Raw genomic sequence first — 26,021 nt, 5'->3', positions numbered from 1 at the left:
CCGACCGGCCCCGACAACACAAAAAAACGACAAGCCGCAGCTGTGCGGGCCCGGGACAAGACAGCTCCGGAGACCGAGGCGCGTAGGTCTAGCGGATGTCTTCGTTGTGCTAGGGTCTGCGGAAGGATGCTGCCTTATTCGTGTGGCTTCCATTAGAGATCGTTTTTGTTCGCGTCATCGGAGAGACGCTGTGTAGGCGTCAGGGAAGAGACGGAAGATCACGGAAAACTGAGCAGCCCGGCGGACAAAGGCTGCGCTGTGTTTGGGCACGGGAGAGCTGGAAGTGGACGGCCTGCAATTTCAGGAGCTTGGATGTGGCTCTGAGCTTTAATGTTGCGATTTCGCTTTGTATTACTACAAATTACAGAACCACTCGATGACTTCTTTTGTTACTTTTGCGAGGAAAAATGAATAGAGCTCGCGGCATATTTTACTCATTTTGTTTTGAAATTGATTTTCCACCCCTGATGGCATAAAGATGACCCGTATGAGGAGCTGAAGGTGTGCAGTGGCAAGGCTTTGTTCAGAAATAAATTAGGAGAAGCCAAATGTGTTCTCTTACCTGAGTAATCGGCGGTCGGCCTTTATTGTATTATTATTATTCAGGCAGTTGAGTGTTTGCAGCGGCCGCCTGCCTGATCTTTTTTCTCACATTAGCCAAAAACGTCTCGTTGTAAGGGATATTTGCTAGCAAGTCTCCAGACCCCGTCCTTCATCGAACATCTGTTGCTATTATGGCCCACGGCTTTTTGTCACGAAGAAGACGACTCTTCTCCCTGTGGAGCGTTGTCTGTGAGACTGCCGCTGCTTTCATTGTGCTGGGTATGTATAGCGTCTACGTGCTGTTGATTTGTGTAAACACTAAAACAAAACAAAAAAACAAAAACGGTCTAACGGCTTAGTATAAAATCGACGAGCCTCTGAAGGAGAGACAGTAGGGGGCCTGTCGTCCGGGCTGGAGATTGCTGCCAGACGCCTTTGCCTTTTACCAATTCTTCATTTTCAGCCAGAGCTTTTATGACCAGGTAGGACACGGAAATATCTGTAACTTTCAAACAATACATCGTTATACTAGTCAAACACATTAGTAGCGGCTTATGATGAATCTTCCTTCAGCGTCAATATTAGCATTACAGTGCAGAGCTGTTATTCCAGAAGACCACGGGTTCAAGGTGGCCGTCACCGACGATGCGCTTTTATGATGATTTTGAGAGTGGTGACTCCTGCTTAAGTTTAGCTGGCACGTTTACCTGGCATGGGCGCTATGCCTCCTAGTTGCCAAGGTTTAATGCTTGCAGCCTAAATAAAATAGCAAAGACACTTTAAATGTAGCATCACGTCCAGTTATCGCATCGTTTATAACGCAGTTAACTTTCTGAGCTCATTGGGTAGTGCTGTGTGACATGTGCATGTCCACCTAACTAAGGCTTGAGAGCTTTACATCTCCAAATCTCTAAAATACGAGTGCAAGGATTATCCATTCAGCACTTGGTACAGGACACACTAGCCATCCCTGGACAGTACAGTTAAGTAGTAATTGGTGAAAGTGATTATGCAGATCACTCTGGTAGTCTTGGTAAGTCAGGAGAACATTTATAAAGTATGTGAGTCATGATTGCTTGTGTGGCATTGGGACTTGTGCATGAAATACATGACCTGAACTCTAAATTTCTTAACTTCTTTCAACATAAGAACATGAAGCGTCAGGTAAGCAATGTTACCTTTACTTTTTGATATGAAGAGTAACATGTCACAGGTTGGCTTTCCAGTCCTCTACTAAACTGCTCATCTAATCTTGTGGCCATAGGGTTCTGGTGTCTGTGCTGTAAATAATGTACAACAGGCCATGGACGGGATGCCTTTTCTCCCAAGGTGCCCTTGTGCATCCTGAACCAATCCAGTTTACTGTCACATTGTCATATGTTTATAGGGTTGTTATTGTCACTTGCACAGAGTACAGTGATATTCTTACTAGCACTAGATAATCAATAAGCGGCCATCCTCCCGCAGCTTCATTAGTGATTATAATTCCTTTACCTGGAAACTTCGGTCTTCCATCCATCCATTTTCTAACCCGCTGAATCCGAATACAGGGTCACAGGGGTCTGCTGGAGCCAATCCCAGCCAACACAGGGCACAAGGCAGGAACCAATCCTGGGCAGGATGCCAACCCACCGCAGGACACACACTAGGACCAATTTAGAATCGCCAATCCACCTAACCTGCATGTCTTTGGATTGTGGGAGGAAACCGGAGTGCCCGGAGAAAACCCACGCAGACACGGGGAGAACATGCAAACTCCACGGAGGGAGGACCCGGGAAGCGAACCCGGGTCTTCTAACTGCGAGGCAGCAGTGCTACCACTGCGCCACCGTGCCGCCCGCTTCGGTCTTCCTTACCTGAAAATTCTCAAAGCATATTTCTCTTTAACAGTCAAACTGAATTAGAAAATGTGCATTTTTCATTATTGACCAGTACATTAGTTGTGGAGAAATGAATTAATGACATTGTTGAATTACAAAATAATGCATTATAATTAGTACGTGAAGTTAGGGTGTATAACCCGGTTCTGGTTTTAAAACAATGTGTGTGACTAGGTGATGAAAAGAACCAGACAAATAATGCAAAGAGAACCTTGGTCCCCAGTCCTGTTCATCTGCCAGGGCAAGCAAATGGCACAGCTGTGCCCTTCTGTAGCTTCTCAACAAAGCTTCTCATTCATTAGTGTTGTGCTTTAAAAATAGCTAAGAACAACTGAGCACTTTCTAATCCCATGCATCTCTCTTTCAGCATTCATTTTGAGGTGCCACTTGATTATCTTTTTGAATTTAATAATGGATTATATATATATATATATAGACAGACAGACAAAGATAAATTGAGTACTTATTGTTAATAAGCATCATGCTACATATACACGTGAAAATATTGGGAGACCAGCATTACTGACAGAGAAAATAGTTGCACGACTTGTGTGTGTTGTTTTATGTGTGGTTCCTATTATTATAAGAAGTCAAAATATTATAAAGTAACAGTTGAATTCAGGGGGTGTCGGGGCAGGCACCATTCCCAGCAGCCTTGGGCAGAAGGCAGGTAGCAGTCCTGGCTGGGGTACCACTCCATTGCAGAACCCATTCACACATCCGCTTACATTAGTAGTTTAGGGTTAGTTCAGGGATTCCTTATCTGCATGTCTCTGCAGATTTTTAAAGAAAACTGAACTGCTCAGGGAAAACGCTGCGTAGGGACAAGGAGAACAAGCAAACTGCATACAGGTAATAGCTGAGTGTTTAACTTAATCTTGCTTTCTGTTAGGTCTTTATGAGCAATCAGGAAACTGTGTATTTTAGCACACGGTATCTGTTGTCTTGACATGCCAAACATCTAACTTGTATAAATTTCAGTTGTGAAGGCAGAAAATATGGAAGAGTATTGTGTTACCCATTTTTATTTGCCTATGGTTTGTTTGATGCAATTCCCCCTTTTTAAGATTAAAGTTCAAAATAATAAAATAGAAAAATACTTTGATTCTTGTACTGTTTTGCTTCAAACCCAGCCGTTGAAATCAGTAACAACAACAACATTTATTTCTGTAGCACATTTTCATACAAACAGTAGCTCAAAGTGCTTTACATAATAAAGAATAGAAAAATAAAAGGCACAATAAGAAAATAAAATAAGTCAACATTAATTAACATAGAATAAGAGTAAGGTCCAACGGCCAGGGGGGACAGAAAAAACAAACAAAAAAAAAAACTCTAGACGGCTGGAGAAAAAAATAAAATCTGTAGGGGGTCCAGACCATGAGACCACCGGCCTATTCCCCTCTGGCCAGTTTATGCATCAGAACCTTTCTGCATGTGCTTCCCAGGTCCTCCCTGCGTGGAGTTTGAATGTTCTCTCCGTTTCCAAACACATGCAGGTTAGATCCATTGGCGAGCCTAAATTGTCCCTAGTGTGTGCCCTGCCCAGGGTTTGTTCCTGCCTTGTGCCCTGTGTTGGCTGGGATTGGCTCCAGCAGACCTCGGTCACCCTGTGTTAGGATATAGCAGGTTGGACAATGACTGACTGACAACTCCAATTCAGCTGTGTCAGGTTTATCAATCTGTTGATTAAGTGCTCATTTTTCTGTCTCTCCATGTTGCAGTTTTCCGAAAAAGCAAAAGTTTTGTAGTAAATATGCAATATTGTGCATGCAAAGCTATTACACTTGCTCAGGAAGAAGGGGAGATCAGATTATTATTAAACACTTCTTTTCTAATTCAATAGCAATATTTATTTATTTATTTATTTATTTGCACCTATGAATGCTCTTTTATCACTTCGTCAACACGCACAAGATCAGAGACCATTACCTTGTTATGGGCACAGGGTCACTTGAATGTTTTGCCAGCAGTAGGTACCTACCCTTGGCAGAAGGCAGTCCTGGAGAAGACCTTCGCTCATCAGAGGTCACCCTCATTCACTGACAGTTGGTTGATGGCGAGTTTGCAGCTAAATGTCTTTTAGTGTGGATGGAGAACACTGTTAGTGTTATTTTAAAAGCTGCAGCATTTTCTGTGTGAATCTACTACTGTGCACACAAAACAAGGTGCCAATCTTTTGTTAGTATTTTGAGACCTGTTGTGTTTTAATTTAAATTATCAGCTCAATCATAACCGGACACTGAGTGCCACAGCTGTTTGAGGTTACTCTGCACATTTTTCATTTCAGTATTATTGTTTTTTTTATTTTTTTTTTAGAAAGGAATGGACATATTAGTGCTGGATTTTGAGATTTGCCTATTTTTTTGCTTTCATATAGTTGTAAAATAAAGAGGTGGTATTTCAGTAGTTGTAATTTTCTCACTTGTTGTTTGAAAGAAGTATATCTTCATTAAAACAACCAACCAAACTTTACCAAACATTGAGATCAACGAAAGCACAGTCTTCCTGAATGCTGTAACTTTTCTAAGAACTAGTATATTGTCTAATGATAGCACTGGCTATGATTTAAAAATGCAAGAAAACTTAAGCGTAATGCTTTTACAAACAAAAACAAAAAAAAAAAAGGAAATTCTAACCCATTACTACTGAAGAAATATTTTTTTGTCCTAAAAAACTGAAATTGCAGTTCATCAGATGGTGCGTGCTGCCTTGCAGTACTCTGTATTAAATTAGGGTGCCGGAAATTACAACTACATGGCAAAACTTGTCTTTATATCGAATGAGGCTGAACAAATGAAATTCATTAGCAATAGGCTAAGAGGCCGGTCTTCATGAGACCTCTTCCTTCTCCTGTTCAGATTTTAAGGTTGAACTTTTCATTGGTAAGTTGATAAACTGAGCAAATGTTTAGATATTTTTATTAGGTACAGCAGTCACAGGTGAAGAAGGGAGGCATATGGAGGGTGATGGAGGACACCACACTTGACAGTTAGGATTATTAATGTTACAAACAAGATAAGATTATTAAAAATTAAAGATGACATTAAACTTGACATTACATTTTTTAGTAAATCATAGAGAATTGTCCATCAAAATGTTTTGAAAGAGTATATACGTTTCAGAAACAGCCAGCCATTTGGCATCAGAGAGTGGTCACATGATGGCCTAATCAGATGCTAGAAATGCAGAACTATCTACATGCTATTACCTTTCTTACTGATTTCTTCCAGCTTTTATTGAATCTGCTTAATCCACTTTCACACAGAACATGCTCACAGGATGTGAGAACTATAGAATAAAAGTGGACTAAGAAGACATTCTATATATCGCCACCAATTTAGGCCCAATTGTCGTGGCCAATTTACATTTTCCAGGTTTGTTTAGCCAACAGTCTGTCTGTCTGAGGCGGCTTACTTCCTACTGGGGTTGGTAAACATCTTAACAACTCTCTTCACTTGATTGTCTAAAACATATAATGCAAAATGAGATGACACAGGAGTCCTTAACCTTTAGTCCATAATGATCTGATACAAAGTATTTTTTTTTTTTTTCAAATTTAATGATTCTAATCTATGGGTAGAATAGAAATTCATATCTGGCTAAAAGCATGTTGAGCAGGTTTCTTCATTTTCGGTCCTGGGATCAAAGGTGTCCATTGTGTATTGATTTCTTGGAGCATGGCTACACAGTCTTCCCAGATATTTTACCTCATTTTGGAAAAGGCAGACAATCAAAAGCATTCATCCATTTGAAAGAACAACAGAAGGTAATCTACATTTTAAGGTTTCACCTGGATATATTGTATACTGACCATCACATTCATTTAGATGATTAATCACATCAGACTGCCATGGAGAGTGAAGCAGCATAATACAGATGGTGATGCCTCACTGTGTTATTTAACATATAGCTAGATGTTCTTTTATATTTATCCAAAAAGTCCAATGATCCTTTTATTGTAAACTAGCTGTGCTGCCTGTCTTATACAGTATATGCTTACCCCAGGCCATGTCATTCGTAGCTATGGACTGGGTTATCATGTTTACGCAGATGCTGCTCAGCTCTATTTCAGTTTTAAAAGTGAAACTTCATTGGGGCTTTCTCAGCTCACAACTTGCCTCAGTGAAATTTAAAACCTGCATGGGGTAGAACTCTTTAAAATTAAATTGCAACTCATCTGAACTCTTGCAAATTGTCACTAAAGCGCAGCTTAAGAAAATTAGGTCCTTCTAAGTCATTCTTGCCAGTGATCTCATCAGACCTTCATCTATTGCAAGAAATCTTGGTGTCATTTTTGATTCCTCCCTTTCTTATTCCACCCACATAAACCACATTAAGAAACTTTCTTACTTTCACCTCGATATCATATTCCTTGTTCACTCATTCCTCTCCTTTTCAAATGCTGAGAAACTTGTCCATGCTTTTATCACATTCTCCATTGATAATTGTAACCTCCTACTGGCCGCTTCTAATCTTACTTCACGGCTCCAGTTGATTCAGAACTCTGCTGCACAAACTAACAGCGGCGAGCACATAACACCCACCCTGCTTTGCCTTCACTGGCTCCCAAGTGCCTTACCGGATTGAGTATAAAATTCTGTTATTACCCTGCAAAACTTTAAATGGCCTCACATTGAACTACATCAGTGACCTTCTCCATTACCATAGTCCTGTTTGCCCACTATGGTCTTCTGATTCTGGCAGTCGTCTTGTGCCTCGCACTAACCTGCAGCTGTACGGTGCTCAGACTTTGGAATGACCGAAAATAAATTAATTAGATGAGCTGATTCCATTCATTCTTTTGAAAAACAACTTAAAACTCATTTGTTCAGGAAAGCTTTTAACTTAACCAGACATTTTGCCCCCTCTTTCAGTTTTCCTCTCTGTCCAGATGCTAAAAATAATTTGTGTGTGTGTTACATCAAAAATGATGTTATTTGCTAGGGTTTTCTTTTGGTATTGAATTTAGTGTTTTACTCTGGCTTTTTGTCTTTAGTTCTTTGTAAAACTTTGTATATGCCCTATCTATCTGTTTTAGTGTCCTGTTCAGGAAACATTTGTATCCAATGTTACATATACATGATGTTTCTTTATGCGACTCTGTGAAGCACCTTGCACATGGGAACAGTGCTATATAAGTAATATTTTTTTATTATCATTAATTGATTAGCCATGCATTAATCATGGCTTGCTTGATTTGTACATGCATTTAGGAAAGTCATTCAGAAGCACTAAACATAAAGGGATATGAAGTTTAAGGGAATAAATGAATAAAATATGAGGACCGCTTAGCTGACCAAATGAGAAAAGTGGATCAAAGTACTCTGCAGCCACCATTGATGTTGTGTGGGATATGGATGCTTCACCTGCTGATGAAAATGAATGATGTTCTAGGATGGTGCCTCATAACAATAAGAAATAACTTTTTCACATTTGTGTACAGTATTGTAAAATACCCCTTTGGTAGATGTCGGCGATCTTTATTTTCACCAGCCAACTGGAACGTTTGTTTCCACTTCCTCACTAGCTATCTGACCATAGCATTGGAGTCAAGCTTTCACCACTATCTGCTGGTGCCTTGAAAACTGTGTATACAGTAGTTGTAAAGCACTTTTTTTTTTTTTTGTCTTCTGTCACTTTTGTGTTTCCAGACTGTATGCAAAATGTTTTGGGCATCTGTGACGAAACTTTTTTTTTCCTTCCAGTTCAGTCTCTTTCAGCTTAGGCTTTTTAATGTTGCTATTGTCTTTGCATCCTCAATTAGTAGCATTCTATTAAAAGTTTAAAATAGTCATGTCATATACTTACTTTTTTCTTTTGTTTTAGGAAATGGAGTTCATGCAGAGCACAATGAAAATGTGTACATTTCCAGTATGTCAAATGGTTAGTAGATGTATTTAAATAAACTGGGCCATTTTGATTGCATGTTTTAATTAACGGACTTCTGGTTAGTTAATTGAAAACCATAGTCAAGAAAAAAGCTTGTTTAATTTCTGTTGTATTTTTACATTCTATATATGTTTATTGTTAAGTTACAGATCTCCACATTTGTTTTATTTGTTAACATTGTGTGGAAATGGCACCTTTCAGTTTACAGTGTTCTTGACCAAACCACTGAGTTTTCTCTCAAAAGTAGGCTTGATGGATGTCTTGCCTATAATATGTTAAGTAATTAACACGGTGCCTGAAGTCTGTGAAATGCTATTCGTAAATATTAAGATTAAATTCAATCAGTTGACTAGATTAATCAGCAATGTATAGTATGTGTGCTATACACATTGTATAAAGTTATATGCATATCATTTGAATAACGATAGCTTTCTGACACACAAAGCACCCTTGTTCTTTCTTTGCAGCATTTTTTATTTTTTTATTAAGCCAGTTATGTTCTTTTTATTTTTGAGAGTCTGAAAGAGAGCCATAATTTTACACAATATTTATGGCTTATGCAACACTAAGCTGTTGAATTGCACATGTATAAATGCATGTTTCAAAGAAAATCCTATTTCTTCAGTATCTGTCTCAGTCTTTGGTCCACTTCATTACTGCTCCCAGTGTTCTACAGTAAATTATAAGTCTGTACTTTATCAATGGGAGTTTATTTTTATATTGAGTGCTGAATATTGAAACTAATTGTGAATGTTAAAAATCACACTGTTAGCCAGTGTTATGTGTAAAAATTATTTTATTGACATATTGCAGCTTGTGGAGATGTACCGGAGCAAGTTAGGGCACCAAGTGGAATCATCACAAGTCCTGGATGGCCTTTTGACTACCCATCTAGAATTAACTGCAGCTGGTACATTAGAGCCAACCCTGGAGAAATTATAACTATCAGGTAAATTGTTTTATAACCTGACCTGTGTGGTATCTCCTAATTGGCCACTTAAGTTTTGCCAAATTTTAAAAGATTATTTCTGTCTGAGTTCATGAAAGCTATGTAAAGCATCTTATCTCTCTATAATATAAAAAAAAATCCTGGGATGAAACAAGACTTTTTTAGAGAGATAATTTCATGTCCTGTGAGAATATTGGTGCGATACACATGCAGAGCTGGTTAGAGATTTTGAAAGTACTAAAATTCGAAAGTCTCAAAAAAATGATAGTAAAGATCGCATTAGTAGAAACAAACAGAAATTATTACTCTGTAAAATAACGGAACAGCGAAGAGGCATAGCCACGTGAATTAAAAGATTTGTTTTTTGGTAAAAGTGAATTCCACATACACGACCGGCAGAGACCCTAAGTGGCTGGCGCATATACCACAGGCTGGGGGGTTGGCGAGCGAAGCAAAGAGGAAAGAGAGGAAAATTCTATGTTTGTGCAACAACAACATCAAGCCAAATTGTCATTTTTAACTTACAATGGCAGTTTGACACAAAAGCAAGTGCAATCCGATTGTGACACATGTTAATGCAGGTATAAACCGATGTTCTTTTGCCTTAGCCACAAATTCTGACATCTTGATTACCACTTTCACAAAACTTTATGTTGTACGTTTTTTTTTGTTTTTTTTTTAATTGTCATACACACCACACCTAAACCAACAAATGTTGATTTCTGTCCCATGGGTACTGGTGTTTCCTAAAGTCAATGTCCAAGAAAAGAATAACAGGTAAAGATGGAAGACTGTTTCAACAAAAACGTGAGGTAGGATATACAGTTGTGATGAGCGCAGAGAGGTATCTGTGTGTCTAGGCCCACGTTGGGTACACGAAATGTTATTAACACCAAAGCTTAACCTGTAATAAGCTAATATTGTACAGTGAAATAGCTGTTCATACTTTGATTGGTTGCTAATGTTCTTAGTTTGTCACCTTAAATATCAGAATGTCTTGAAAGTATTTAAGCATGTTTAAATCAAGCTTACATTGCTTAAATATGTAGTCTATTCCACATCTGTATTTACATTGAAGTTTGTACTGCTTCATAGGATGTATCACTTGACTTATTTAGGGTAACCATTTTTATTTACAACGTATTTACTATACCAAAGTACCACTGGTCAAAACGGTAAAACTTTATCCAATCATCAGCTTAACCTGCATGTCTAAGTTAGGGTCATACTGCAGCTGGAGCCTATCCCAGCATGCATCTGGCTCAACCTGGCATAATCTTGGACAGTACCACATCTAAACAGCTTCATTTTCAAGCAGTGTACATTTACACTCTCAAATTGGGATACCTATCCACCCATCCATTTTCTAACCCACTGAATCCAAACACAGGGTCACGGGGGGTCTGCTGGAGCCAATCCCAGCCAACACAGGGCACAAGGCAGAAGCCAATCCCAGGCAGGAAGCCAACCGACTGCAGGACACACACCCACACACCAAGCACACACTAGGGCAAATTTAGATTAGCCAATCCACCTAACCTGCATGTCTTGGGACTGTGCGAGGAAACCCACACAGACACGGGGAGACCATACAAACTCCATGCAGGGAGGACCCGGGAAGTGAACCCGGGTCTCCTTGCTGCGATGCAGCAGCACTACCACTGCGCCACCGTGCTGCCCCTGAGATACCTATGTAGCATTTATACCCATGCATTTTTATTCTCATCCTGATTCATTTAATGCCTGCTTTATAACATCGTCAGCAAGGATTCTGGGCACAGTCAAAAATAAATATATTAAAAAAAATAACACTTTCACAAATGAACACATGATTCTACATAACTGTTTGATGCGGACACAAATACATGACAGGTACTGTTCAAATTAAACACAAGTTCTTAAACAAGTTCTTAGTTAAGCTTTCCCTGTCACTGACTGCACTATACTTTTATTGGGAATCTGTTTGCCATCTGTAGTGGCTCTTAGAGGTGAAAAAGAAAAAAAATATATGCAAATCTACAAGTTGGTGTAACTGCAGTCAAAGTAAAACTGAAATGGTGAACTAGTTTGTAGTTGAAGCTGCACAGAACCCAATCCAGTAATTGCTCAGACTGGGTATGCTAACTATTCAGAGTAAAGCAAGAATTAATTTAGGTTAGACTGAATAAATCTTTCTTTTTGCTTTTTAATATTTCATTCTTTTTGTGTGTTCTGGAAAATAAGCTCAGAATTGGTTAATAGTGAAATAGCTGCCCATTAGCCTTTTGTGGAGTTTGCACTGACTTCAACTTAGATGTTGTTAGAGCTGAAAGAGCAAAGTCCAAAGGAAACGTTAAGCAAAATGAGAGATGATGTTAATCATTGAAAACTTTAGCAAAACATTTTTTTATAAATCAATTATTTGATTAAAAGGTACATTTAGTAGTAAGTTGACAATCATTAAACATCATATGAATAATCTGACTTAACATGCCCTTTTCTCTAGCTTTCAAGATTTTGAAATTGAGAGTTCTCACCGTTGTGGATCTGACTGGATTTCCATTGGCACGTACAAAAATCTTGATGGCTACAAAGCTTGTGGCTCATCAATACCTGCACCATACATATCTTCTCAGGACCACATTTGGATCAAATTTCATTCAGATGACAGCACTTCTGGAAAAGGCTTCAGGCTTTCTTATGTAACAGGTATTGAATTGCATGCAAATCTGTAGGTAATTTAAGTGAGAATCTTAGCTTTTCATTTTCACCTTTGTAATACACTTTAATATTGTTTTTATTTGTTTGGCTGCCCGGGGGTGCCTAGCTAAAGTGGTGGCATATGGAGTCATAGATTATTCATTTTGATAATAAGGATTTTTAATTTTGTCACTAATGACAATATATTAGCCTAGACTAGGATATATGTCAAGACACTTGTGATGGAATACTGAATGTTAAGGGAACGTTTTTTTCAGGTATTATTAAATGTTTTTCACCAGTGAATGCTGCCACACATCCAAAGTGTAACAGAAGAAAAAATAAATTAACAAGAGTGCAGTGAGTAAGGAAATGCAATGACCTTTTTGCCTTGATCTGAATACTTAACTTCTTTAGGCCCCTTTTCTCCCTAGCAACTCCTTACTGAATGAAAAGACCTCTGCAACACGTTAAAGTCATTTTAAAAAGTACTAACCTTTTTTTTTCAAAATGTGCCTTTTGCCTCTAATCAGCAACCTTTCCTCCTTCCTTGTTTTGTACAGAAACCTGTATGGCCAGAGTAAATGTCAGTATTTTAAAATGCTTTCCAATTCTTTAGAATCTGGAGTAGTCTGGACAATTTACTAATTTCCCCGTGTGTCTGCATGGGCTTTTCTCCAGGTTGCCTAATTTTCCATTCACACCAAAGAGACATGAATATTAGATTCTTTGACAGGTCTAAATTTGCTTAATGTAAATAAGTGTTGGACTGGAACCAGTATCTCTAACCGTAAAAGTTAGATTAAGCAAGTTTATTAAGTGTGATGTTTTTTTTTTTTTTTTACACTAGTAAAAAGCTAGGCTCAAAATGTGTGTAACGTGCAGTGACCACCAAAATGTATTAGACTGGTTCAGTTGAACATCAGTAAACTCTTTCCTAGAGTAGATGTATCTTTGTACTGTTCACTTCACTTCCTACATATTCTTCTTCGTCTTTTGGCTGCTCCCGTTAGGGGTTGCCACAGCAGATCATCTTTTCCATCTCTTTCTGTCCTCTGCTTCTTGTTCTGTTAAATTCATCACCTGCATGTCCTCTCTCACCACATCTATAAACCTTCTCTGGGGCCTGGCAGCTTTATCCTTAACATCCTTCTCCCAATATACTCTCCATCTCTCCTTTGCACATGTCCAAACCAATGCAATCTCGCCTTTCTGACTTTGATTCCCAATCGTCCTACTTGAAATGACCCTCTAATGTACTCATTTCTAATCCTATCCATCCTCCTTACACTCAATGCAAATCTTAGCATCTTTAACTCTGTTACTTTCAGCTCTGTCTCCTACTTTCTGGTCAGTGCCACCATCTCCAACCCATACAACATAGCTGGTCTCACCACCGTCCTGTAGACCTTCCCTTTCACTCATGCTCATATCCGTCTGTCACAAATTACTCCTGACACTCTTCTCTACCCATTCCACCCTGCCTGCACTCTTTTTCACCTCTCTTCCACAATCCCTGTTGTTCTGTGCTGTTGATCCCAAATATTTAAACTCGTCCACCTTTGCCAACTCTACTCCTTGCGTCCTCACCATTTCACTGACCTCCCTGTCATTCACACCCATGTATTCTGTCCTCTTCCTACTGACCTTCATTCCTTTCTTCTTCAGAGCATATTTCCACCTCTCCAGGGTCTCCTCAACCTGCTCCCTACTATCGCTACAGATCACAATACCATCAGCAAACATCGTAGTCCACAGGGACTCCTGTCTAATCTCGTCTCAGAGCTCAGACCTCCATCACTCCCACTGCATACCTCACCACTGTCGCACTTCACTCGTACATATCCTGTACAACGCTTACATTCTTCTCTGCCACTACAGACTTCTTCATACAAATACCTTAGCTCCTCTCAGGGCAGCCTTTCATATGCTTTCTCCAGGTCCACAAAGACACAATGCAACTCCTTCTGGCCTTCTCTATGCTTCTCCCTCAACATCCTCCGAGCAAACATTGCATCAGTGGTGCTCTTTCTTGGCATGAAACCATCCTGCTGCTCACTAATCATCACCTCCCTTCTTAACTGAGCTTCCACTACTCTTTCCTATAACTTTATGCTGTGGCTCATCAATTTTATCCCCCTTATTCTTAAATATCACCAGCAGTACACTACACTCCTCAGGCGTCTTCTCACTTTCCAAAATTTCCATTAAGCAATCTTGGTAAAAACTCCACTGCCCTCTCTCCTCAACACCTCCATGCTTCCACAGGTATATCATCTGGACCAATGGCCTTACCATTTTTCATCCTCTTTATGGCTGTCCTCTCACTTTGCTAATCCATTGCACTTCCTGATTCACTATCTGCACATCATCCAACCTTCTCTCTCTCTCTCTCTCTCTCTCTCTCTCTCTCTCATTAATTAGCCTTTCGAAGTACTCTTTGCATCTACTCAACACACCCTCTTCACTTGTGAGTACATTTCCATCTTTATTCTTTATCACCCTAACCTGCTGCACATCTTTCCCAGCTCGGCCCCTCTGTCTAGCCCACAAGTCCTTTTCTCCCTCCTTAGTGTCCAACCTCTCATACAACTCATCATACGCCTTTTCTTTAGCCTTTGTTACCTCTCTCTTCACCTTGTGCCTTATCTTCTTGTACTCTTGTCTACTTTCTGTATCTCTCTGACTATCCCACTTCTTCTTCGCCATCCTCTTCCTCAGTATATTCTCCTGTACTTTCCCATTCCACCACCAGGTTTCTTTTTCCTCCTTCCTCTATGGAGATGTCACGCCAAGCACCCTTCTTGCTGTCACCCTTACTACATCTGCTGTAGTTTCCAAGCTGTCTGGTGACTCTTCACTGCCGCCCAGTGCCTGTCTCGCCTCCTCCCTAAACTCAAACTTGAGGTCTTCCTTTTTCAACTTCCTCCATTTGATCCTTGGCCCTGCCCTCACTCTCTTCCTCTTCTTGATCTCCAACGTCATCCTACAGACCACCATCCTATGCTGCTTAACTACACTTTCCCCTGCCACCACTTTGCAGTCTTCTGTCTCCTTCAGATTGACTCTTCTGCATAGAATGTAATCTACCAGTGTCCATCTTCCTCCACTCTTGTACACCACCCTATGTTACTCCCTCTTCTTAAAATATGTATTCACCTCAGCCATGTCCATCCTTTTGGCAAAATCCACTATCCTCTGACCTTCTTCATTCCTCTCCTTGACACCATACCTACCAATCACCTACTCATCTCCCCTGTTCCCTTCACCAACATGTCCATTGAAATCTGCTCCAATCACCACTTTCTGTCCCTTGGGTACACTGTTCATCACTTCTTCCAACTTACTCCAAAAATCTTTTCTCATCTACTGCACATCCAACTCGCGGGGCATATGCACTAACAACATTCCTCATCACACCTCCATTTTCTAGCTTGATAATCATTACTCAGTCTGATACTCTCTTCACCTCCAAAACACTCTTGAAGTGCTGTTCCTTCAGAATAACCCCTACTCCATTTCTCCTCCTATCCACACCATGATAGAACAATTTGAATCCAGCTCAGATCCACCTGGCCTTACTCCCCTTCCATTTAGTCTTTTGCTCGCACAATATATCAAAATTCCTTCTCTCCGTCATATCTGCTAACTCTCCCCCCTTACTAGTCATACTGCCAACATTCAAAGTTCCTACTCTCAGTTCCACTCTCTTTACCTTCTTCTTCTCCTCTCTCTCTGAACATGTCTCCCTCTCATCATCTTCTTCTGCCAACAGTAGCCCATTTTCCGCCAACACCCTGTTGGCTAACAGTACTTGTGGCAGTTGTTCTTAACCCAGGGCTCAATCGATCCGGTATGGAAACAACAAAAATTGTTGTCAGCATATTGATTTGGCAAAATTTTACACCGGATGCCCTTCCTGACATAACCCTACCCATTTATCCGGGCTTGGAACTGGCACGAAGAAACACTGGTTTATGCATCCCCTGTAGCAGGGTTGCTTCACTTCCTGCATATTACATGACAGTAATACAACAGTCCCTTGAGCTGTACTTGCTTCCTTCTCATAGTATAGACATCAATTTATGCAACACATGGCTTACTTTGCTACTTCGGTTTTAATGAATAGAAAGGAGATGCATGTTAACCATAGAGCAATAGACGGCTTACTTAAATAATTGAATTGGTAATAAAATGGTAAAGGTAGGCTGAGAAAAATGATGGCAGTTAGACTCAGTCACTCTGTTACATAAATCGCTCATATTCACTTGGCCTGAGAACTCCAAACCAAATAGTATTTGTTTATTCTGATTCCCCTGCTGTCTTAATTGAATACGACAAATCTCAAAAATATGCAGATAGTTGGCCTGTTTTTAGGGAATAACGGCTAGACCTCTCTTAACCTGCATTTTCTGCATTAAAGCGAGTGTGTTTAAACCTGGAAAATGTGTTTAAACAGCTAAATTGGACTGTGGAAATTCTCAAGCCTATACTTTTAGCTGATATTTACAGGCCAATGTTATGCTAGCTTTCTGAAATTCATATGGTAACAACAGTGTTGAAATATGATGACATCTGTGCACACTTTTCCAAGCCAGGTGGAACCTGAAAGGCATCCAATAGAAACTCTACACGTAAACTCTTGTGGAAGACTGTTATGCTAAACATTAGCTTGGTGACAGAAAAATGTGTACAGTGTTACAGAGAGCATGGCAAAGAGCATACCATCCAAAATGAACTGAGGATGAACCACATCATATGCTCTGACATATCAAAGACCAATGTGTTCACTCTGCCTCAAGCAAAGTTCTGACACATACACTTACACTTGCTCACTCTGCACAATTCAGAGTTCCACCTTGATCTAGCAGCATTGCCTATCTTTGAAATACTTCAGTGTAATTGGATAGGGGACTAGGGACTCTAGTGGAAAGGCAAATACAGTGCATCCGGAAAGTATGCACAGCGCATCACTTTTTCCACATTTTGTTATGTTACAGCCTTATTCAAAAATGGATTAAATTCATTTTTTTCCTCCAAATTCTACACACAACACCCCATAATGACAATGTGAAAAACGTTTACTTGAGATTTTTGCAAATTTATTAAAAATAAAAAAATTGACAAATCACATGTACATAAGTATTCACAGCCTTTGCCATGAAGCTCCAAATTGAGCTCAGGTGCCTCCTGTTTTCCCTGATCATCCTTGAGATGTTTAATTGGAGTCCACCTGTGGTAAATTCAGTTGATTGGACATGATTTGGAAAGGCACACACCTGTCTATAGAAGGTCCCACAGTTGACAGTTCATGTCATAGCACAAACCAAGCATGAAGTCAAAGGAATTGTCTGGAGACCTCCGAGACAGGATTGTCTCGAGGCACAAAACTGGGGAAGGTTACATAAACATTTCTGCTCCTTTGAAGGTCCCAATGAGCACAGTGGCCTCCATCATCCGTAAGTGGAAGAAGTTCGAAACCACCAGGACTCTTCCTAGAGCTGGCCGGCCATCTAAACTGAGAGATCAGGGGAGAAGATCATAAGTCAGGGAGGTGACCAAGAACCCGATGGTCACTCCGTCAGAGCTCCAGAGGTCCTCTGTGGAGAGAGGAGAACCTTCCAGTAGGACAACCATCTCTGCAGCAATCCACCAATCAGGCCTGTATGGTAGAGTGGCCAGACGGAAGCCACTCCTTAGTAAAAGACACATGGCAGCCCGCCTGGAGTTTGATAAAAGGCACCTGAAGGACTCTCCGACCATGAGACACAAAATTCTCTGGTCTCATGAGACAAAGATTGAACTCTTCAGTGTGAATGCCAGGTGTCACATCTGGAGGAAACCAGGCACCGCTCATCACCAGGCCAATACCATCCCTACAGTGAAGCACGGTGGTGGCAGCATCATGCTGTGGGGATGGAACTGGGAGACTAGTCAGGATAAAGGGAAAGATGACTGCAGCAATGTACAGAGACATCCTGGATGAAAACCTGCTCCAGAGCGCTCTTGACCTCAGACTAGGGTGACAGTTCATCTTTCAGCAGGACAACGACCCTAAGCACACAGCCAAGATATCAAAGAAGTGACTTCAGGACAACTCTGTGAATGTCCTTGAGTGGCCCAGCCAGAGCCCAGACATGAATCCGATTGAACATCTCAGGAGAGATATTAAAATGGCTGTGCACCGACGCTTCCCATCCAACCTGATGGAGCTTGAGAGGTGCTGCAAAGAGGAATGGGCGAAACTGGTGTGCCAAGCTTGTGGCATCATATTCAAAAAGACTTGAGGCTGGAATTGCTGCCACAGGCGCATCGACAAAGTATTGAGCAAAGGCTGTGAATACTTATGTACATGGGATTTCTCAGTTTTTTTTATTTTTAATAAATTTGCAAAAACCTCAAGTAAACTTTTTTCATGTCATTATGGGGTGTTGTGTATAGAATTCTGAGGAAAAAAAAGAATTTAATCCATTTTTGAATAAGGCTGTAACATAACAAAATGTGGAAAAAGTGATGCGCTGTGCATACTTTCCGGATGCACTGTAAAATAGGAAAAAACATGTCAATGACTGAAGCAAACTCTGAGTGATTTGAACCATTTAGTTGGTTTTAATTTAAATTTAGAATGTGCAGCATTTTGATTTTTTTTTTTAATGTTTAGGAAAATCAGAAGAGCCCAGCTGTGACTGGGATCAATTTCACTGTGCTAATGGAAAATGTATTCCTGGTACTTGGAAGTGCAACACCATGGATGAATGTGGAGACAATTCTGATGAGGAGCTGTGTTCACAGTCAAACCCACCCACTGCATTTTCTTTTCAGCCCTGTGCCTTTAACCAATTCCAATGTCTTTCACGTTACACAAGAGTGTACACATGCCTTCCAGAATCCCTTAAGTGTGATGGCAACATTGATTGTCAAGATCTAGGAGATGAAATTGAATGTGATGTTCCAATGTGTGGAGAGTGGCTCAGAAATTTCTATGGTACGTTCAGTTCTCCCAACTATCCTGATTTTTATCCTCCTGGTAGCAACTGTACTTGGCTAATTGACACTGGTGACCATCGTAAAGTCATATTGCGTTTTACTGATTTCAAACTTGATGGAACTGGATTTGAGGACTATGTAAAAGTTTATGATGGCTTAGAAGAGAATCCTTACAGACTTTTACGGGTGTTGACTGCTTTTGACTCGCGTGCCCCAGTGACTGTAGTATCTTCATCTGGACAAATACGGGTTCATTTCTATGCAGATAAAATAAATGCAGCTCGTGGATTCAATGCAACTTACCAAGTAGATGGATTCTGTTTGCCTTGGGAAATACCATGTGGTGGCAATTGGGGCTGTTACACTGAGCAGCAACGCTGTGATGGCTATTGGCACTGTCCAAATGGAAGGGACGAAGTCAATTGCAGTACATGCCAAAAAGATGAGTTTCCATGCTCTCGAAATGGAGCATGCTACCCCCATTCAGATCGATGCAACTACCAAAACCACTGCCCCAATGGATCTGATGAAAAAAACTGCTTCTTTTGCCAGCCAGGTAACTTCCACTGTAAGAACAATCGATGTGTGTTTGAAAGTTGGGTTTGTGATTCTCAAGATGACTGTGGAGACAGCAGTGATGAGGAGAACTGTCCAGTGATTGTCCCAACCCGCGTTATAACAGCAGCTGTTATTGGTAGCCTCATCTGCGGTCTTTTACTTGTTATTGCTCTTGGATGTACGTGCAAGCTGTACTCGCTGAGGATGTTTGAAAGAAGGTAAGCCCCCCGGTGTAACACTTCTACTAAAGAAAACTGCTTTACGCAGCACTGAAAATGTGACAGTTTTGCCTGGACAAGAAGGAAAAGAAGTATGGCCTTCAAGAGCTCTTATCTCATGTCAGCTTGTATTTTGATTTAAATAAGAAACAGATCAAGTAATAGAACAGAGTAGAGTCCCTTTTTAGATTGTTTCACATAATATGGCTATACAGCATAAGGTAAAGGTACACTCATTTATAATAGTTTATGTTAATTTGCAGTGTTGGATCCTTCAGTCACATTTAAAATATTGCCGAGAACAGCACAGTTTTCTCATCAAAACACAAATTCATGTACAACTTAACACGAGATGTATGCCTTTTAATATCTTGATATTTTATATTTTTTGTTTTGCAAGATTCTCTCAGAAGACAAAATTTTAGTGTTGCGCTAGCTAAAGCTCATCGGTCACTTTTTTGGTTAATTTATAATAAGTGCTGTGCTGCTTGCTGTATTTGTATTTACGCCCACTTATATGACCCCAAGAAGGGCAGTATGTATGCATAGAAGTGACTGTTAAAACCTGAGATGAGATCATTTGGATACACAATCTGCTTTTGACCTGTGAGATGAAATAAGTGTTCCACATACACAACCAGATCGACTTGTGATACTTGACCCCCGTGCTGCCTTCTGGAAATTGTATATTGGCCAACCATTTGTGGTTCATTCTCTTGAGAAATTCATACTTTTTCACATGATAGTATGTCCATCCCATGAAATGTTTTTTTTTTAAACATATAGATATATGAAGATTTGACCATCATTTAAACAGTATCTTTAGATAAAGGTAATGGGAGGGGACAATGGAATTTTTACTTAGTGTACCTATCCATTTTTCATTGATTATTGCAGTTACCATCTGTGGAAAAAGTAGTCCACCATCGGCTCAACTAGCTGGTTATTACCTCATTTGGCGTAAAAAAAACTGCAAATCGGTGTTTTCTAAAGCTGTCTGGCAGTCTCCAGAATCGACTGGGAGGTTGTTCCCAACTCCTCTATGCAGAGTTTTTTAAGCTGTGTGATGTTTGAGGAGTGTCTTCTGTGCACTGCTTGTCTGAGGTCTTCCCCATAGCATCTTTTCAGTGGTATTCAGATCTGGTCTTTGACTAGGCTACTCTAGAACCCTCTTTCTTTCTTTTTAGCAAGTTCTTGGTGGATTTCATGGTAAGTTTAGGGTCATTGTCATGTTTCAAGGTTCATTTTTTGAATACTAGTCATTGTTGACAGATGGCCTCGCATTATCCTCAAGCACTCTCTGGTAATGAAGAATTCATTTTGGATTCAATGATGTTGAGATACCCAGGCCTTTCTGCAGTAAAGCAGGACCACACCAAATAACCTCTATACTACAATGCTTTACAGTTGTTTTACTTTGTGGTTCTCCTTGTCAAGTGCTGTCTTTGGTTTTCACCAAACCCTAATTTCTTTCTATACTATGGCCAAATAACTAAACTTTTAATCTTTCCCAGATACTCACTCTGAACAGAAAAGGTTTCCTCCTGACAAAACTCCCATGTAAATCTAATTTGTGCAGCCCTTTTCTAATGATAAATTCATGTACTTTGTCCATGGCAATAGCTACATGTAACTCCCATGATGAAATTCTGGGGTTTATGGAGAATTATTTCAGTATCTTGTGCTGTGCTGTCAGCTGATCGTGCTGGTGTGGCCTGGCCTAGACAAGTTGGCAGCATTTTAAAATCATTTCCACTTGTAGAAGGTTGATTTACAAGTGTTTGAAAATCTTTTTAAATTCCTTCTCAGACACAGAGGCATCTATTGCCTTCTTTTCGAAGGCCTCATAGAGCTCTAAGTCTCGGCATTATGAGAACACAAACTTCCACAACAAAGAGCAAACCAAAGTAAATATCTGAGGTTTAAATAAGTTCTTTGAGGTTCCTCTCTAATAAATGATATCATCATGTGCACCTGATTTTAATTGTAGGAATTTGAGGTAGTGATAAATGTTGGGATATACTTTCTTTTTCCAAATGAGAAATCTGCAATTATGTTTATTTCAGTTATACACTGGATTAATAATGTAAATGTGGTGTTCTATCACCTTTATCTATTAGTACTATTTAAAGGGTGATCAAAACCTGATATGTCCACATTAGCTAAAAAAGAAAAATCATTTTGTGATACTGTCCTAGAATTTTTCACTAGTGTGTTCCTGCAACTGAGTATAATGGCCCATGATTTTTCTTTCACGTGTTTTAAAATAATATTTGTATTTTAATTCTTTCTACACATTGGGTAGTCCTTGCATTTATGCATGTAGCAGAAATCGGTTGGACAAACTTTTACAGTCTCTCTGTATTCATGTAACCATTTGGATATTGGCTCTCGGGTCTGTTGTTGCCCAGGCTTTCACAGAGCCTGTGTAGTTTTGCCATAGCTACAGTATGCCTGGACACATTTTTTAGTGTGTCTTAGATTAAACTTTTCAAACAGTACTCTGGGAGAGCATGGTTAAGATTGATGGTGGATTTTGTAAGCTACAAAACTGTAAAACTAGTGGCTGTATCTAGGGGGTTGACTGTAGCGTAGTACCAAAATGGCCAGAGGTGTTCATTTCTTATCACTGTAATGGCATTCTTTGACTAATGCCTGCATATCTTCTGTCTAGGAAAATAAACCTGTAATTGGCATTTGGTCTTAACACTGGGATGTGTGGAGCAAGCCAATTGACTTCTACCACTACTATGATTAGGCAAAGCCAAATGTTTGACATCTGTACATTGCAGTAGTATAGTACGATTTATTTATCCAAAGGGGCTGTTGCAGTCTTTTGGATTTTAAAGATGTGCATGAAGTTATCAGCAAAGGAAAAGGAGTTGCAATAAACATGTTGGTGTCCTTTATCAATTTGTTATAGCTCCATACATTTCTGCTTATTCTCAGATCGTTTGAAACCCAACTGTCAAGAGTTGAAGCAGAGTTGCTTAGAAGGGAGGCCCCTCCATCCTATGGACAGTTAATTGCACAAGGCCTTATTCCTCCTGTGGAAGATTTCCCGGTTTGTTCAGCAAATCAGGTAGGATTACTCCCCATGATATTTTTTTTTTAAATAAACTAAATAATTTCTTTCTAAAAATTGCATGTAAAAGCATATTGGAAAGTGAAATGTTTGCTAAACTCTTGTATAGTAAACTCTTGTCTTAGAATCCAACACATTTCACCAATTTTGAAAACCCTTCACTGGCTGCCGGTTAGATTCAGAATCGATTTTAAGATTCTCCTCCTAACCTATAAGGCATTAAACGGTCTAGCCCCCGCCTATTTGAGTGTCTTGCTCCATTGTCACAATCCCCCTCGTGTTCTTAGATCCACAGATCAGCTGCTCCTAACCGTTCCCAAGGCACGTTTTAAAGCTCGTGGTGAAAGGGCTTTCTCCGTCTGTGCACCCAGGCTCTGGAACTCCCTGCCCTTAGTGGTTAGGCAAGCCGCTTCAGTCGCCACATTCAAATCTCGCCTAAAAACGCACTTCTTCACATTGGCTTTTAATTCTTAACCTGTTTCATTTTCCACTTGTCTTTTGCTATTTTCTCTATTTTATTTGGTCCCTTGACCTGTTTTTAGTATCTCTGTTTTAATTCTCTCTTAATGTTTATTTTTAATATTTTGCTTTTAGTCCTGCTTGTTGTAACTGTACAGCGCTTTGGTCAGTTGTAATGCTGTGTTTTTAAGCGCTCAACAAATAAATATGGTATGGTATGGTATGGTATATCTCAAAGAGGCACCAGTCAATTTGCCAAGAACCAGAGTCACATTTTTACTCTGACCATGTCATACTCGCTCATGGCTGATCGTGTCTGCTAAAGAATGGGAGTGCTCTGCATGTTCAGATGTCTCGCTATGCTATTGTGATTTTTACCATTGAGAGAGTGGGACATTATTTGTTTGCCCCAAGATTGTTCAACTTGAATGGCAAGCACCTTCTGGCCCATCGCTGTCTGTTACATTTGTGCTGAGATTACCGAGTGCAAAATGTATCCTGCCATGTTAGCAAATGTAAATGTGCAAGCATCGCTTCGTATTACCTTCAGAAGTGGCTGCTTCTGCTAGCCCAGAGCCAGTGTGATGAAAGTGGCTGGCTACCACAAATCTATAAGCTGTTGAAACTGGGCTGAATGTTTACATCCTTTGGTGTATTTGGGGATAACCAAAATGAGAGAGCCATCAGGAAGTTTGCTTTCTGGTTCCGGTGTACATCACATCCTTTAAAAAGTGGCCAAGTTCATTATTAAATTAGTTTGTTTAGGTAACCATTTCTGTTAAATATAACAGATTACAGGCCCTAAAGATATTCTTGCTGTTTTTGCCTTTGCGGTATTAAGCATCGTCGTTCTTTTATTTTCTGAGTATACAAAATAACCCTGTCCAACATATTAATGCAAAGTCTTGTTTACTCAAATCTGTTCGATTAGATGTTCAGTTCCTGTGAGTTGTATCTGTTTTCTTTTCAGGCTTCTGTCCTAGAAAATCTGCGACTTGCCGTACGCTCTCAGCTTGGTTTTACCTCCATTAGACTTCCATCAGCCGGACGAAGCAGCAGTATTTGGAGGCGACTCTTCAATTTTGCCAGGTCGAGAAGCTCAGGATCTTTGGCTTTAGTGTCTGCTGATACCGAGGATGGCTCTAGTGACAGCCTTACTCGGGATCCAGAAAGAAACAGTGCACGCAGAAGTCTACTTCCTTTGGATTCCGATGACACTGACACAGAGGGGGACAGACGGGATGTTCCAGGAGCAGTTGGTGGTGTTGCGGCGGCACTGCCACATAAGACTCCACCAGTGTCTGCTGTGGAAGTAACACTGGGTGCATCTTCCATAAGTTCAGCAGGTCAGCAGGCATGCAGGAATATAACAGAAAATTCTAGAGAAGCAGGAGCCATTGAGCTGCCCAGTGTTAGTCCAAGGAGACACCAAATAACCAGTGCGCTTAGCCGTATGACCCAAAGTCTTCGCTGGGTACGCTTTTCTCTTGGGAGATCTCCTGCATTAAATCAGAACCAAAGTCCTTTGAGGCAGCTCGATGGCAGTGGTGGCGAGAGAGAGGAAGACGACGATGTGGAATTACTAATTCCTGTATCTGATGGAGCAGCAGATATTGACTTAAGTGACTGTTCTAGGCCTTTACTTGAACTTGCAGCAGAGCATGGTCAAGGGCCTGTGCAGTCTAATCCAGGCACATTGCACAGAACGAGATCGACAAACAGGGATGGCCCATGTGAACATTGTGGTATTGTACATACGGCTCAGATACCAGATGTATGCTTGGAAGCGACTGTTAAAAGTGAGACGAGTGATGATGAAGCATTGCTGCTTTGTTAAGTGCTCAGTTGCAATATTTTAATGGTACAAGTTTAGGCACCTGTTTTAAGCCTGCCTTTTTATTTTTTCCTTTGGTTTATGATAAACCCATTTTAAATTGAAAAGTAAAACAAAAAGACGCCTATACTCCATGTTATAAATTAACGTGCTCATTGAAAGCATTGTGTCTTACAAAGGCTTTGGGGTTTTTATTTAATTGTTGCAGACATTTATTGCTGTGATCTGTGACCCCCACCCCTCCAGCAGCACTTTTACAGTCGGCAGTCTCTGGTCAAGCATCAACGTCTCTTCAATTCTCACATCCCACTGGTTACAAAGTGATCCTGTTTCACTCTTAACACCCGAAACGCAGTGCGGAACAATGCACCTTTCCTTAAGATTTTCAGGTGACAGTGGTTCCTGTGCTTTTGCTGCCTTTTAAGGTCGAATGGCCAAACAAATATAAAAATGCCAGTACGCACGCACGCACTCTGGTGCTACCACGGTGCTGGATGTCTCTCTATGCATACATATGTATGATTCCCCCCATGGACCGAAAAACAGGTAATTGGTACGCTGCCATTTTCCAGCCGTTTTATTAGTTTTGCAGATGGGTAAAAATGTCTGACAAAAAGTTTTAATTTATTTATTACCTTTTTTTTGTAACTTAAATGTTTTGGTACTGAATGTGTTACTGTGTGAGTGTATTTATTCATATTTTCATTTTGCTAGTTGGTATTGGAGAAGCATGTAAAACTGTCTTGTGCATTTCTGTTGTGATATGCTATTATTAAAATTGTTCACTGAAGAAAATTAACTGCATAATAAAAGGCATAATTTCTGTTCTTTTTAAACTCGCTGTGGGATATTTCGTACTTGAAGCGAATTTCACATTCAGGTGGACCCGGAGAGCGAGTTTCTGCAGGCATTTGCTGTGAGCATTCAGCTGTTTAAC

At 40.1% G+C, this 26,021-nt stretch overlaps 1 protein-coding gene across 1 annotated transcript; it reads left to right on the top strand.

Annotated features, from left to right (window-relative positions):
- Positions 1 to 25,920, top strand: lrp12 (low density lipoprotein receptor-related protein 12). The gene is made up of 7 exons (XM_039736427.1): positions 1 to 822; positions 8,253 to 8,309; positions 9,129 to 9,264; positions 11,750 to 11,952; positions 18,605 to 19,706; positions 22,656 to 22,788; positions 24,221 to 25,920. Exons 1-7 carry the CDS (start codon positions 735 to 737, stop codon positions 25,085 to 25,087), a joined length of 2,586 nt encoding a protein of 861 aa, XP_039592361.1. The 5' UTR covers positions 1 to 734; the 3' UTR covers positions 25,088 to 25,920.
- Positions 25,921 to 26,021: the final 101 nt, after the last annotated feature.

Source organism: Polypterus senegalus, chromosome 15, assembly GCF_016835505.1.
Source record: "Polypterus senegalus isolate Bchr_013 chromosome 15, ASM1683550v1, whole genome shotgun sequence".
Taxonomy (NCBI): Eukaryota; Metazoa; Chordata; class Cladistia; order Polypteriformes; family Polypteridae; genus Polypterus; species Polypterus senegalus.
Note: the sequence above shows the minus strand (reverse complement) of the source record. Positions and strands in the feature narration are given on the sequence as shown.